Source organism: Sturnira hondurensis, unplaced genomic scaffold, assembly GCF_014824575.4.
Source record: "Sturnira hondurensis isolate 20B ecotype Veracruz unplaced genomic scaffold, ASM1482457v3 Scaffold0010428, whole genome shotgun sequence".
NCBI lineage: Eukaryota > Metazoa > Chordata > Mammalia > Chiroptera > Phyllostomidae > Sturnira > Sturnira hondurensis.
In genome coordinates, this window is record NW_028083059.1 from 24,458,530 (window position 1) to 24,472,234 (window position 13,705).

Here is a 13,705-nt window from a genome sequence, read left to right on the forward strand (position 1 = left end):
CCAGTCTGAGGTCTGGGGAGGTGTTTCAGAGGATCCACAAAAAAAAAAATAATAAAACAATTATTCCTTTAAAAATCATGAAACATTTCATTGCTGATGAAGCCTCATCATCATTTTTTCACTCTTGATCTCTGGAGATTTTATGTGAGACTTCATTTTTAAAAGGGTGCCACCATAAAAATTAGACTGAAGACCACCAAATAACCCACGTCCTTCCACATTATTTAGCTGTAATAACTGCCCTTCTCTAACAAAGATATAAGTAGACTACATCATTTCAAAACTTAGGAAGAAAGTATAATTGTCATACTGTTAAAAGTGATTTTGCTTAACCATTTTATACTCATATTAAAAGCTAAATCTTTCTGCCCTGGCTGGTGTAGCTCAGTGGATTGAGCGAGGGCCTGCGAACCAGAGGATCGCCGCAGTTCGATTCCCAGTCAGGGCACATGCCTGGGTTGCAGGCCGGTTCCCTGCAGGCCAACTCCCAGCAGGGGACGCACGAAAGGCAACCATACATTGATGTTTCTCTCCCTCTCTCCTTCCCCTCTAAAGATAAATAAATTAATAAAATCTTTTTTAAAAAAGCTAAATCTTTCCATTTTAACATAAATTTTCCTTTCCCTTTGTGCTTTTGATATGACAGTGTAATATGAATCTCATACATTATTTTCATCTTTTCCATTCTAAGCAACTCATAATTAAAAATATCAACTGGGCATTTAAGACAGCATAATACATAGCAAATGACTGGGCTCAAAACATAAAATTACCTTTTCAGATTTTTTATTTATTGTCAATAGCGAGAAAGTTGGGATTATCAACATCCATTGCATTAAATAGCAAAATAGTCAGAAATGGTGAAATATTATATAGAATATCTATAATTTAGGAAGACAATATTTATGTACTTATTTAGCTCTCCTTGGATTAAAAACATGACTTTCAGAAGGTTATAGACATACATACAATGTAAACAATACTATAAAAGTGATAATGAGGATGGTGATAGTACAAAATTGATTGAACCCTACCTCCCAAGCATGCTTTTAAGCACTTTATAGGTAAATATAAATATAGGTAGTTGAATACTGTTTATTGAGATGGGGGAGTCATTAGTTACCCGAATATATTTCGGCATGATCTTTTATACAATTTGGCAGTATGTGTCAAAATATTTAATGATCTTATTCTTAATTCAGCAATTAAACATCCAAGATTCTTTCCTACAGAAATATTTACACATGTGCACAAAAACATAAGCACAGATGTTTACCTCAGAATTTTATAATAGTCAAAATATAGCCATAATGTAAATGTCTAACAGTTAGGGATTAATCTAATTATGCATATACTATGGATTAAAATTAGTGATGTTAAAGATGTCATCTTTATTGGTGAAGATGGCCTCCATTATATGGTTAAGAGGAGAAAAGGCAATCTAAAAGACAATATGTTTAGTAAAGTTTATTTTCCTAAAATGTGTTTTATGTATATATGCACAGATCAAAGTTAGCAAGGTTTTCCGTTAAAATGTTTATCTGTGTATAATAGACTAATGATTTTCACTTTCTTACTTATTTCTTTAAATATTAAAAATATTTTAAATAAATATTTAATACAAGTAAAACAAAAAATATTATGTTGACTTAATACAAATATAATTAGAAAAAAATCAGAATAACAAAATGAGTAAAATAATGAAAGTGAGGTCAATTTTAAAAATTCATCCACTATAGTCTCTTTTCGAAAAATATGCTTACTTATTTATTTTAGATAGAGGGGAAGGGAGGGAGAAAGAGAGGAAGAAAAACATCAATGTGTGGTTGCCTCTCAAGCACCCCCTACTGGGGACCTGGCCTGCAACCCAGGCATGTGCCCTGACTGGGAATCGAACTGGCAACCCTTTGGTTCAAAAGCCTGCACTCGACCCACTGAGCCACACCAGCCAGGGCCCACTAGAGTCTCTTAACACTAACTTATCAAGTTTCTTCATACATTCATTCATTTGTAGATACATTTATACAACTTTTAGTAAGCATCTACTAATATCTGGCATATCAGATAACTGATATCCAGGCATAACTTTTTCATACTGTATTATTTTCACAACTATTTATAATACATTCACAGATATGTCAGGGATTATGCTAGGGATGAAAATATATTTACCCTATGGTACTTAACAGTGAGAAGGACTTGAAAACGTATGTCTAAAAAAACTACTGAACTACACAGATGGGGCAGCCAGCTAATTCAGAGTGTAGACTTCAGGGAAACCTAGCTGGAGGTGCTACCTATGCTGAACTACAAATGAAAATAAGAGTCAACTGAACAAAGAATGGGAGAAAGGAGCTCTAATTAATATATAAAATATATAGCCCTGGCTGGCGTAGCTCAGTGGATTGAGTACAGGCCTGCGAACCAGAGGATCTCAGTTCGATTCCCAGTCAGGGCACATGCCTGGGTTGCAGGCCAGTTCCCTGCAGGCCAACTCCCAGCAGGGAACGCACGAAAGGCAACCGTACATTGATATTTCTCTCCCTCTCTCCTTCCCTTCCCCTCTAAAGATAAATAAATAAATAAAATCTTAAATATATATATATATATATAAAATGTATAAAACATATAAATTGTATAAAATATAAATACATAAATTTATCTTATACAAATATCTTTATAGGAACATAGTTTGTAGTTTTATAGAGGATATATTACATATTAGTAAACATTTTCATTTTTGATGTGTTCATACAGTTAGGGGTTGAAAATATCCTGATATGAATGAAGAAAAGCTAATTCTTTGTAGAGTGCCCATGCACTTAACCTATAAACCTCTGTGACTAATGGTCCCACAAATGCTGAGAGTAAAATGAATTATTTTCAGCTTCTACTATGCTTGTGACTATGCATGCCTTCAATATAAGTTAAGAAATACAGTATGCTTTTATACTTACTTTTATACTTATTTGTTTCTCAAGGATTAAAGTCAGTGCCTGGACCATAACAAGCACTCAGAAAACAGCTTTTAAAGAAGTAATGACAGTAGCCCAATCCATTTCTTAAGAAATAGAACTTCAATTACAAAAAAAATGAAATTTACTTACCTACAATACTTACCTAAAATCATAACACCAAGTAATGTTAGATTTCAATTAGAAATCAGGGTTCCAAAGATGTGTCCCTTTTCATTACAAGAGGTAGGTGATTTTATTTGTTCACCAACTAAGTAAAAGCATGCCTGAATTCAACGCGAATTACCATGGGTGCCTACCTAAAGGTCAGATGGTGTCCTGATTACTTGAATGATAGCTACACAATGATTTCAAGTTTCTATGTAGACATACATTATATTCAGAAAAGAAGCCAAGTTAAAAGTTGACAGTTAATTTACCAAAGTGCTGAAATTCTAAATTTCCTCACCTCTTTCTTTCAATTATCTTTATTGTTTCTAAGATTTTTAAAAATCCTCAAGTAAGAATCCTTCACATTGGTACACTGTATACAAAGTACAGTCCTAAGATAAAGTGCACATATGGGAACCTGCTACGGTGCCCAGGAGCTGTCTTCATGAATTCTAGTATCAGTCACAAACTTGCTATATACTCTCTCCAATATTCCTTGGTATAGGCTGTTTTCTCAGGTTCAAATGCCTTCTAGGATCCCCCTAAAACCTCTTCAGCCATTTTCAGACTTCTCGAGAAGTCCTTCCTAGGTGAATAAACTTCAGTTTTAGCAGTCTTGTACCCACATTCGTGCATACATTCTTTCAAAAAATAATTTTATAAAGAATATAATTTTAAAATCCTAATGATTTTATTCACTCTATGTAAACTGGTCTCCCGTTAGCCTGGAAGCTTCTGTAATGCAATCAGGATAACTCAATCTCTGTAGACAATGTATTTAAAATGTCGGTTGAGTAAATCCAGAATCAATTAACAAAGTCACGCCCAGGAATATGGCAAGCACTACAAAAGAACGAGAGGAGGGCACAGCCTCATTTTCACAGGCATCCTTATTCTGACTAACTCCTCCATGGTCCCAGAGGGACCTCCGGGCCGTGCGGTAGGCGTGGCCTGAGGGCGCAGAGGGCGTGGCCCGAAGCCTCGCCCCGCCCTCCGCGCGGCGCTAGGGTTTTCGGCCCCAGCCCTTCACTCCTGAGACCGGTACAGAGGCGAAAGGGTGGGTAGTCCGCATCTTCTCCTCAATCCGCGGCCACGACCGAGGGGATGTTCCCTGCCGTGGAGGAGGCCGAGAGGACTGTGTATGTGGGGAATTTAGAGGCCCGCGTGCGGGAAGAGATCCTTTACGAACTGTTCCTTCAGGTACCGTTGTGGGGAAGGGGCGGCCTAGGGGCTGGGGCGCTGCGGGGCGAAAGCGCAGCCTGAGGGGCGGGGCGCACCGGACCTTTCGGGGCCCGGCCCCCTCCCGCCCCATCCTGGGGCCCTAGTTTTAACTGGGTCCGGCCTTGCCCGGGTGTCTAAGTGCACGGTTGGGTGGCGGAGTGACAGCCTTCGCCCCCGCCCCATCCTCACGCGGGAGCCCTGGGAATGGGCGGTGATTGGGCTCCGCCCTGAGGAAGGGCTGCGGGGAGGCTGCCTGGGCCGCGGAGGTGCCCCGTAAAGACGGAAAACAGCCGTGTCACTGTCTTGCTTCCGGCGGTGAACTAGGCGCCCTCGCGCCTGACATCCCGCGAAATGAGCGGCATGGGTTTTGACATGTTCCCCTCTCTGTTACTTTCTCTGTAACCCCTTTTATGTGGCGGGTGTATGATAAATGAGACTTGAGCTGATTTGCTCAGCAAATGACTGTGACCGGTCAATAACCTGGCCAGTCCCTTTTATTTCGTACCGAGAAGACTTGGAAAGTTTCCAGACCTGCCACCTCCGGGATCGTGTCTCCTGGAAACACTCACCCATTGTACACACACACCTGGGTCTCACTTGCTGAACAGAGAGCCTCAGTCAGCCACTCACCTAACCCGGCAGTGGTCCAGAATCCCGTTCTGAACAGTAAGGTACTGGGCATGCACATTTAAGAGAGAGATTTTGGCCTTTGTAAAAGCGAGAACTTAAAATTAATTGCCATGGCCTAGGATGATCTACAAAATAGAGGGATGCACAATGAGGCAAAGTGTGAATTAGAGTGTGAGTTCTGATGTCAGCAAAGTGACCTGGGCTGAGTAACAATAAAAGTACAACAGTTTCCTCAGATGTTGCGTGGGGACAGTAGTATCCACAGTATGATGTGTGGAGGTTAAATAAGCTAATGCGGGTAAGACAACTGAGCCTGCCCCTTGCTGTTTGATACGGCTGCCGCTGCCACGAGTAGTACTGCTAGTATTACATCGAGAAACCAGGAAAGAGTGACTTGTCCAGAATAAGAGCACGTCCCGAGTGAGACCAGAGCAAAGCTAAATTTCCAGTAGTAAGAATGGGTACCAGCTGTGAAATGGGCTATTCATTTGGTTTCTCTGGAAACTAAATTTATAGAAACAGTCCCTTCCAGGAACACGTTTCCTGTCCTGGACATAAAACTTTTTAGTATTTGAAAAATAGTGTTTAAGTATAAGGCATTCATGCTTATCCCTCTAATAACTTGCCATCTTTTTAAACTTGCCTTTTTAAAATCTCCTCTAATACTTGTATTTTCCTATAGTTGTCCACCCCACCCCACCCCGTGTCACTTAAAACTTGTCTATCTAAAAAGCAGTAGGAAGAAGGAAGATGAAGGGAGGGAAAGAGGGAAGGAAGAAACGATGGACTTAAATCCTTCTTTTTGTATAGAAGGTTTATTTTATGTTGAGCCTCCAGAAACGAAGGAAGGTGGGATAAGGCATGAAATCTCAATACACATACATTATTTTTAGTCAGTGGGGACTGGATCTATAAGACTATATAATATATACAATTCTCTTTTTTTATTATTTCTACCTAAACAAAATGTTTATCTTTCTTAAAAATAAGGCAACCAAGCATATGTTTTTATTTTGCCTAGGTCCTTCTTAATTCTTAAACAGTGATTTTTAACCTGTGTGCTTCAAGAATTTTTAAAACATGCAGTACCTGATTATTAGGGTCACTGACCTCTTTTCCCTTAGATTGTCAGCTAAAAAACTGACAACAGTCAATAGCTGTCCAATGTAAATGAATCAAAATTACACCTATTTTTGTCAGATTGGCAAAAATACATATTTGGGGTATCCTGCAGTATTTTAGTCATCAATTCACATGTGTCATAAAATGAAAAAGAAGTTGTTAAATTTGTTTTGCTAAGTCTAATCAAAGTGTAACAACTTTCAAGATTTGGACCTACTGCATAGAATTTCCTATTAGGTAGAGTTTCCTATTAACAACATGAATGTTTCTTGATAAGCCAGAAAGTACCAAGAAAATGTATGAAGTGTAATATGTATTGTTAGGAAAATATGCTATTAGCAGAGCTACATAAAGCTGTTATTGGTAACATTTTTTAAATCTAAAGTTAAATATTCTTGATTTATCTAACTGTAAAAAATCTTTAGATTTATGAGAAAATAATTTTTAAGTTTTTTATAGGCTGGGCCATTAACCAAAGTGACTATATGCAAAGACAGAGAAGGCAAACCGAAGTCTTTTGGATTTGTCTGCTTTAAACACCCAGAATCAGTGTCTTATGCCATAGCTTTGCTGAATGGAATTCGTTTATATGGAAGACCAATTCATGTGCAGTATCGATTTGGTAAGTCTATCCAAGTGAGTTTTGTTGGTAGTGATGTTCTCAGAGGTGTAAATATTTTGTTTTCTATATAGCATAAGACCAAAAAAGTTCCCCCATAGTCTCTATTAGTTTTCTCAGAACACATGTCTAGTTCATAATGGTATGCAGTTAGTATTGCCGGTTACATTATCAACCCTATTGCAGAGCTGTTTTGTTAATACAACCCTAGTATGGGTTGTATTAACAATTTTAATGTTCTATTTTAGTATCAGCCAGCAAGTATCTATGATAGTTGCTCTTGGCTGTTATAAGTTAAGTAAATTTAAATGAACTGGGGATACACAACTATAGCTTTTATATAGCAAGATTATGCTAATCTTTTTGTCATTGCTAATGTATGGTATCAAATACCTACTATTTGGAAGATAGGGTGGGTGACTTAGTCCTCCTAGGGGAACCATGGAATGAATATATATATATATCTATATCCATCTCTGGATTTAAACCCCCATAAGAGCAGCTGACCAAAGACAGCTGCCTAGTGACATTTCATAGTGGTGGAGGAATGCTTTCTGAAAAAAATGACCTCAAGTGACTTCTCCTTGCACACATGCTAAGAACTGATCATCTTTGATTAGCTATCCAGAGGACACTGTACTAAAACTGTAGCCCTTTCGTGTTTAGAGGGACTGATAGAAGCCGTCCCTCTAAATGTTTATGTTCCAGTGTATGGAATGCTTATGTTGTTTCCCTCCCTCAAATGAGTCAGGCTTATTGATATATCCCTTGTTTGTTTGTTTTTTTATTCCTCTTGCTAAACAGAAACAATAATAACAAAACAATGTCTTCTTGCCAAGGAAAAGTACTTCTCTTTAATTTCATATTTTTAATGTCTTTGTAAAGAAAATTGGCTGCATGATGCTTTCAAGTACTGCCTGGTTATGTTCTGATACTTACCTAGTCAGTTGCTTAGCATCCTCTGCAATGCTGCTTTGTCAGTGCAGTTTAAAGAACTCATGCCTTATACACAGGAGGTAAATAACACTGATTGGTTTGCCGTTTTTAGTTTACAGGTGTGTAGAGCAAAATAGCATGTATCTTATGTGGTCCCATGTCAATGTAATTCTTTTGTAGAGCCATTGCTTTGAATAAAGTTTGATTATAAGTCAGTCATTTATAATAATATAAACAATCTGTAAATTATTTGTGAAACCAGAGACATATTCATATCTTATATCAGTATAGAATTTTAATTAATACTGTATCCTCTTGAGTTTGGAGGTTTTGATGGCTTAATGTTAGAACTTAAATTGTACCATGAAGTAATCCATTGTTCTGTTTTCTCTGAAGGGAGTTCCCGCTCTTCTGAACCAGCTAACCAAAGTTTTGAGAGCTATGTTAAGATAAATTCACACAGCTACAGGTAATAAAAATATTTTTCATGAAGGCAAAGAGAATAAACATGTTCTTAAACCAGGAAGATTTTTTTATATATTCTGCATTATTGTAAACCTTACCATTTAGGCATGATAAAATTAAGGAATTCATTTTTTTCTGAAACCATTAAATATGACAGAAAATGTTTTCATTTAGGTTCAGTCATATTTTCTTCAGCAGTACCTGGGTTTTATATTTGTTGTATTATTTATAGTTTATTGTATTCTTTTCATAGCTATTAAATTATTTAAGCATCCAAGGTCTCATTGTAATGAATCATTTAGACTTCTTTTTTTTTCCTTTTTATTTATTTATTTAATTCTTGTTCAAGTACAGTTTTCTGTCTTATATTCCCAGCCCTGTTAGGCTTCTGTGTGTCCGCACTTATTAATGGGGTATCCAGCTATTCATCTGACTGATTCCTGTTGTTTTCCTGCCCTCATCTTTGCCTCTGCCCATCCGTGTTAATTTCACTCTTCCCACAGTACAACTTCTGTCCTAAGCGTTAGTAGTAGTAGCATTAAGACTATGGAATACTATGGAGCAAGTAGAGTAATGAAGACTAGCTATAGATCTAGCCAATATTTGTAACTTTGCAATTTACTGAACATCTTCATAGAAGAAAATACAAGGTGTTAAACTTTTAAATGAAATTTTAGAACACTACAGTTTTTAAATTAGTGATGTTTATTATCTTAATGTGTAGAAGAAATCAGCAAATATTCTTGTGAATATCAGCAGTACATTTAGAAAATAACATAATTTACATAGACAATGAGTATATATTGAAATATAAATTGAAAAAAATTGCTACCTTTCTCTTTTTAATACCTATAAAAGACTGAATATGCCTTTGGTAATTTTTAATGACTTGCTCTGCTGTGTTAATATCTAAGTGTTCCTTATAAAACTAACATTGCTTAACATTTTCTTACCAAAAAACTAAATGTGACTTGAAATTGAGATTTCATTATAGTAACGAGTAAGACTTTAGGCACTGCTATGTCAGTACATTATCAGTATAATAACTGATTATTTGTGGATGAATGTTTAAAGTTAACTAATCTTAACTGAGCTCTGTTAGAGAAACTTTGTTTTTAATTACAAAGAGTTGTATCTTTTTTTTCGGAAAGAAAAAAGAACATTTGAGGGTAGTAATTTTAACTTGTTATTATTTTCTTTTACCTTTCCAAAGAAATGAAGAAATCATGGGTAGATCTTCCTTTCCCATGCAATTTTTTCCAACTACTAATGCAGCTTTACCTCAAGAATGTTTTTTCTCTCCGAAGATGGTAAGTTAGATATGCCATTGTTTCAACATGTAGTATGATGCAAATAGTGAAGAATATGAAAACCATTTAGAACTTACAGTGTTCAAATCTAAACCTGGGACAAAGGCAGAAGCTTCTCCGAGCACTTTTCCCTAATGGTAGTCAGCTCTGACACAGTCATCTTAAATCTAACACACAGCATCTCAGCAAGCAGCCAGCACGTCTGTAGAAAGGGGCAGGTGGCAGTGACGATGCACCGTGGTCCAAGTAAAATGTGAATCCAGAGTTGTCATTTAAATGACCATTTTAAAAGATATTTTTGGGTTTGAATAATTTTATTTAGTGAATCATTTTTATGTTATGCAAACATTAATCACAAATGTATTACTTTTGGACATGGGTTTTTTTAAGTAGTTTTTTTTTCTGAAGGCAAAGATTTTCAATGTATTAAACTATATTATTTCCAAAGACTCACAAAAATATGGTTGTGGACTAGAAATCATAATTACAATCTTTATTATTAAAGAGGAACTTAGTAAATTATTTTTAGCTTTTTATTTTATTTTATTTTCATTTATTTATTTATTTTTATCCTCACACAAAGACATGCTTATTGATTTTAGAAAGGGGAAAGGGAGAGAGGTGGGCGGGGAGAGAGAGAGAAAAGTATTGATTGGTTGGTTGCCTCTTGTACACTCCCTGGCCTGGGATAGAACCCACAACCTGTGCATGTGCCCTAAGAGGGAATCAAACCCGTGACCCTTTGGCTTATGGGATGATGCCCCAACCAACAGAGCCACACCAGCCAGAGCTCAACTCATTTTATACATAATAAAATTGAGGTCCAATAATACTAACCAGCAAGCTTGATTGTACTTACTAGTGACCGATGTGGGACTGGAACACGAGTATTCTGATTCATAGGGTGGGATTTTTTACTAACATCTAGCATACATGTGAGCTCAGATTTTTTAAAAAGCCTTTTTATTTTTTGTAAAGATAAGGAAAGTTGATCATTTAACTTCTGGAGAAAACTTTTCTTAGTTACACTGAGATATTAGTAAACCACCAGTTCATATCTAAAACTGTCAATATCTTCTAGCATTTTTAAGTTTTGGTAGATATGAGAAAAAAACACATTCCTTCACTCTAAAGTTATCTTTATTAATATTTAATGTACTTTGAATAGTTAGAAGTTTTAATTAAAAATACTTTAAAAAGAAAGAATTATGTATCATAACTATTAACCATGGTACAGTCATCCCTCCCTGTATCACAGTTCACTTATTGTGGCTTCACTGTATCACGGGTTAGTGAAGCTGCAACAATTGAACCGTGATATAGTGAGGGACAACTATATACTTCACTGGTGAGTACCTGTATAGAATTTTATATGTTGTTAAAATTACATAGGTTTAAGAGTGTAGAAAGTGTTTAAGGGAATATGAAGTGTTTATGAGAGTGTGGGAAAGGTTTAATAAGAGAGTGGGAAAGGTTTATAGGAGTGTGGGAAGGGTTTATAAAGCCTTAAAATATATATAAGTAATGAAATAAATATAACACTGCCACTTTGCAGATTTTTACCTATCATGGGGGTCTCTGGAACGTAACTCCCACAATAGGTGAGGGATCACTGTATACAATATGGTGGCCATTAGCCACATGTGGAGCTAAAAAACTGAATTGTTAATTTTAATTAATTTAAATTAAAATTTGAAACATGATTCAGTTATTGGAAAACTTTTACATATATTTAAAAGAACTTGGATATGTATATTTACTTTTTCATGTGTAAATTTTATATAATCTAAATTTAGATCAACTATTTTCTTTAAAAATTTACCATCAGAATTGATATATTCTGTAAAGTATAAAATGTATACCAGAATATGAAAACTTAGCATGAAAAAAGAAAGTAAAATGTGTCATAATAATGTTTATATTGGTTACATGTTGAAATATTTTGAGATAAAGTACATTATTTAATTGCACCACTTATTTTTTTATTGTGCCTACTCAAAGATTTAAAATTACATATGTGACTAGCATTTTAGTTCTATAGGAAAGCACTAAGCTATATTGTAGTAAGCTATACAATACCTTGAATCTTTCTGTTAATCATTTAAGGAAACTACCACATTCCTACTAAGCAAAGGCATGGCCTTTCTTTTGTCAATACATGACTTGGTTTGCATGTAGTTATTTGTATAATGCATTTAAACTGTAAACTTTTTTTTAACTTTGGGCTTGTTTTCACAGATTAATGTTTTTGTTTTTGTTTTTGTTTTCACAGCAGTGGCATGCATATAATCCAGCACTGCAGCGTCCTTACTGTGAGATGACAGCACCACTTCCTAATAGCACATCTGTGCCTTCACTAAATCATGTTCCAAATCTAGAGGCTGGACCGAGCTCTTATGAATGGACTCACCAACAACCACGTGACTCTGATCTTTACCAGATGAATAAACGAAAGAGGCACAAACAAACAAGTGATAGTGATAGTAGCACAGAAAACAATAGGGGCGAATATAGGCAAAAGTTCCAAAAGTGTAAGAAAAAGAAAAGACACTAGTATTACCTTCAAATGAATTTATCTACCTTTGTCTTAATACTATCAAAAGATTTTTAAAAACCTGTATTCTACTAAATAACCAATTTAATGGTTTTCTTGTCTTTTTCGAAATATACACTAATATGACATCTGATTCGCTATTGAAGTTTTGTTTTGAATGACGAGGACTATTTTTTGTTTTTGTAATGGTATTGTTGACACATTGGTCAACAAGAAATATATTTTGAGTGATGTATTTTAGTACCGATGATGAAATTGCACTAAACTGTCAATCAGAAGTCACTTACTGAACACATAAGTAAGGCACCCTGCCTTCCTAAATACTGGCTTATAGGGAGTGGCAGATTTCCTGAGGGAAATTTCCAGATTTCCCACAAACTAGTGCAAATATTTAAGGGTTACATGTAGTTCCTAACATAAAAGGAATAAGCGGGCTTTAGTTTCCTTTGTTAATAACGTTATTTATTTCTCCATATGTTATATCTGAGCCTTCTGTTCCTACAGGTTTATTTCATAAAATGATGATACATGACTGTGATACACAAGGAAAGATGATGATTATTGAGCTAGTTTTGGCATCATTCCCTTTTTATACAATTGAATATAAATATGAGTATGTATCTTCACACTCCTTGTATTTCATGAAAATTAGTTGGCTGTGTCAGAATTTATTATCAGCTTTTATCAACTGAGTTTGAGAGGGTATATTTAGCATTAAGTAACTCTTGATAATGAATAATACAGACTATTTAATTAATATATAATTAATATTTATTGTCAAATCAAGTTTCCCATTTCTAGTTCATTTATTTTTAGAAGATAATTAACATTACATGTAAAATTAATGGTTTTTGGACATTTTTATTCAATATTTAGCTGACTATAAACTTAAGTAATGAAAATATATATTGACTAAAGCCACTTGAAAGACTCATTGGGAAGACCCCACCCAATGAGTAGGACAGGCCATGCTTGGATATTTCTTTGGCATGTTGCATAGTACTTTATAGATCTTTATTGTGTAAAATAATAAAGATGTTTTTAGAAAAGTGAGTAACTGAATGTCACTTTTGGTTATAAATATACATTATAGAGTATTAGCCCAGTTTTAAATGTAGACATTAGTTTTTCCATCTGATAAACATGAAAAACTAAATTCTGGTTGATGTAGTTTGACCTGTATACTTTCAGGTTCCTAACTATTCAAACTAAAAAACATAACACTTTATTTTTAAATCACATTTGCAGTTTAGAATTATGCCAAAGGCATGTAAGTAGGAAAAAAAGAGAAAAAATGCCTTAGCCCCGAATTATTTTTCAGTGAGATTGGCATTATAAGAAATATGTACATGAAAAATGTCTCTTAGCAAGTAACAGTGACATTTGTAAGATAAGAAAATTATCTTGGAATACTGTTAACAGACTAAAAATCTTAAAGCTGCAAGGACTTCTTGCATCTTCTTTCATCACAGGCAGAAATTACCTCAGTAGCAACGTCAGCAAGTCAGCTGAATGAACCAGGAGGCAAATTCATCTGTTTACCTAGTGCCTTTTATTAGTATATATAAAATTCTCTTTAAATGTTAACAACATGTACAATCCTGTGTAATTTTAAATTATTGATTTTCCCAATAATAATTTTTGAGTTAAAATGTATTTAAATTATTTATTTGCCTTAGAGGGTTTTATTTTTACACTTTTAATTCTCTGCTTTCAAAATCTA

General features: G+C 35.2%; 1 protein-coding gene across 1 annotated transcript; it reads left to right on the forward strand.

Moving 5' to 3' along the window:
* Window positions 1-4,172: 4,172 nt before the first annotated feature.
* Window positions 4,173-13,256, forward strand: RBM11 (RNA binding motif protein 11). Its single transcript, XM_037059037.1, has 5 exons — window positions 4,173-4,325; window positions 6,558-6,720; window positions 8,050-8,122; window positions 9,332-9,428; window positions 11,701-13,256. The coding sequence occupies exons 1-5, from the start codon at window positions 4,230-4,232 to the stop codon at window positions 11,980-11,982; spliced, it is 711 nt and encodes a 236-aa protein (XP_036914932.1). The 5' UTR covers window positions 4,173-4,229; the 3' UTR covers window positions 11,983-13,256.
* The last annotated feature ends 449 nt before the right edge of the window (window positions 13,257-13,705 follow it).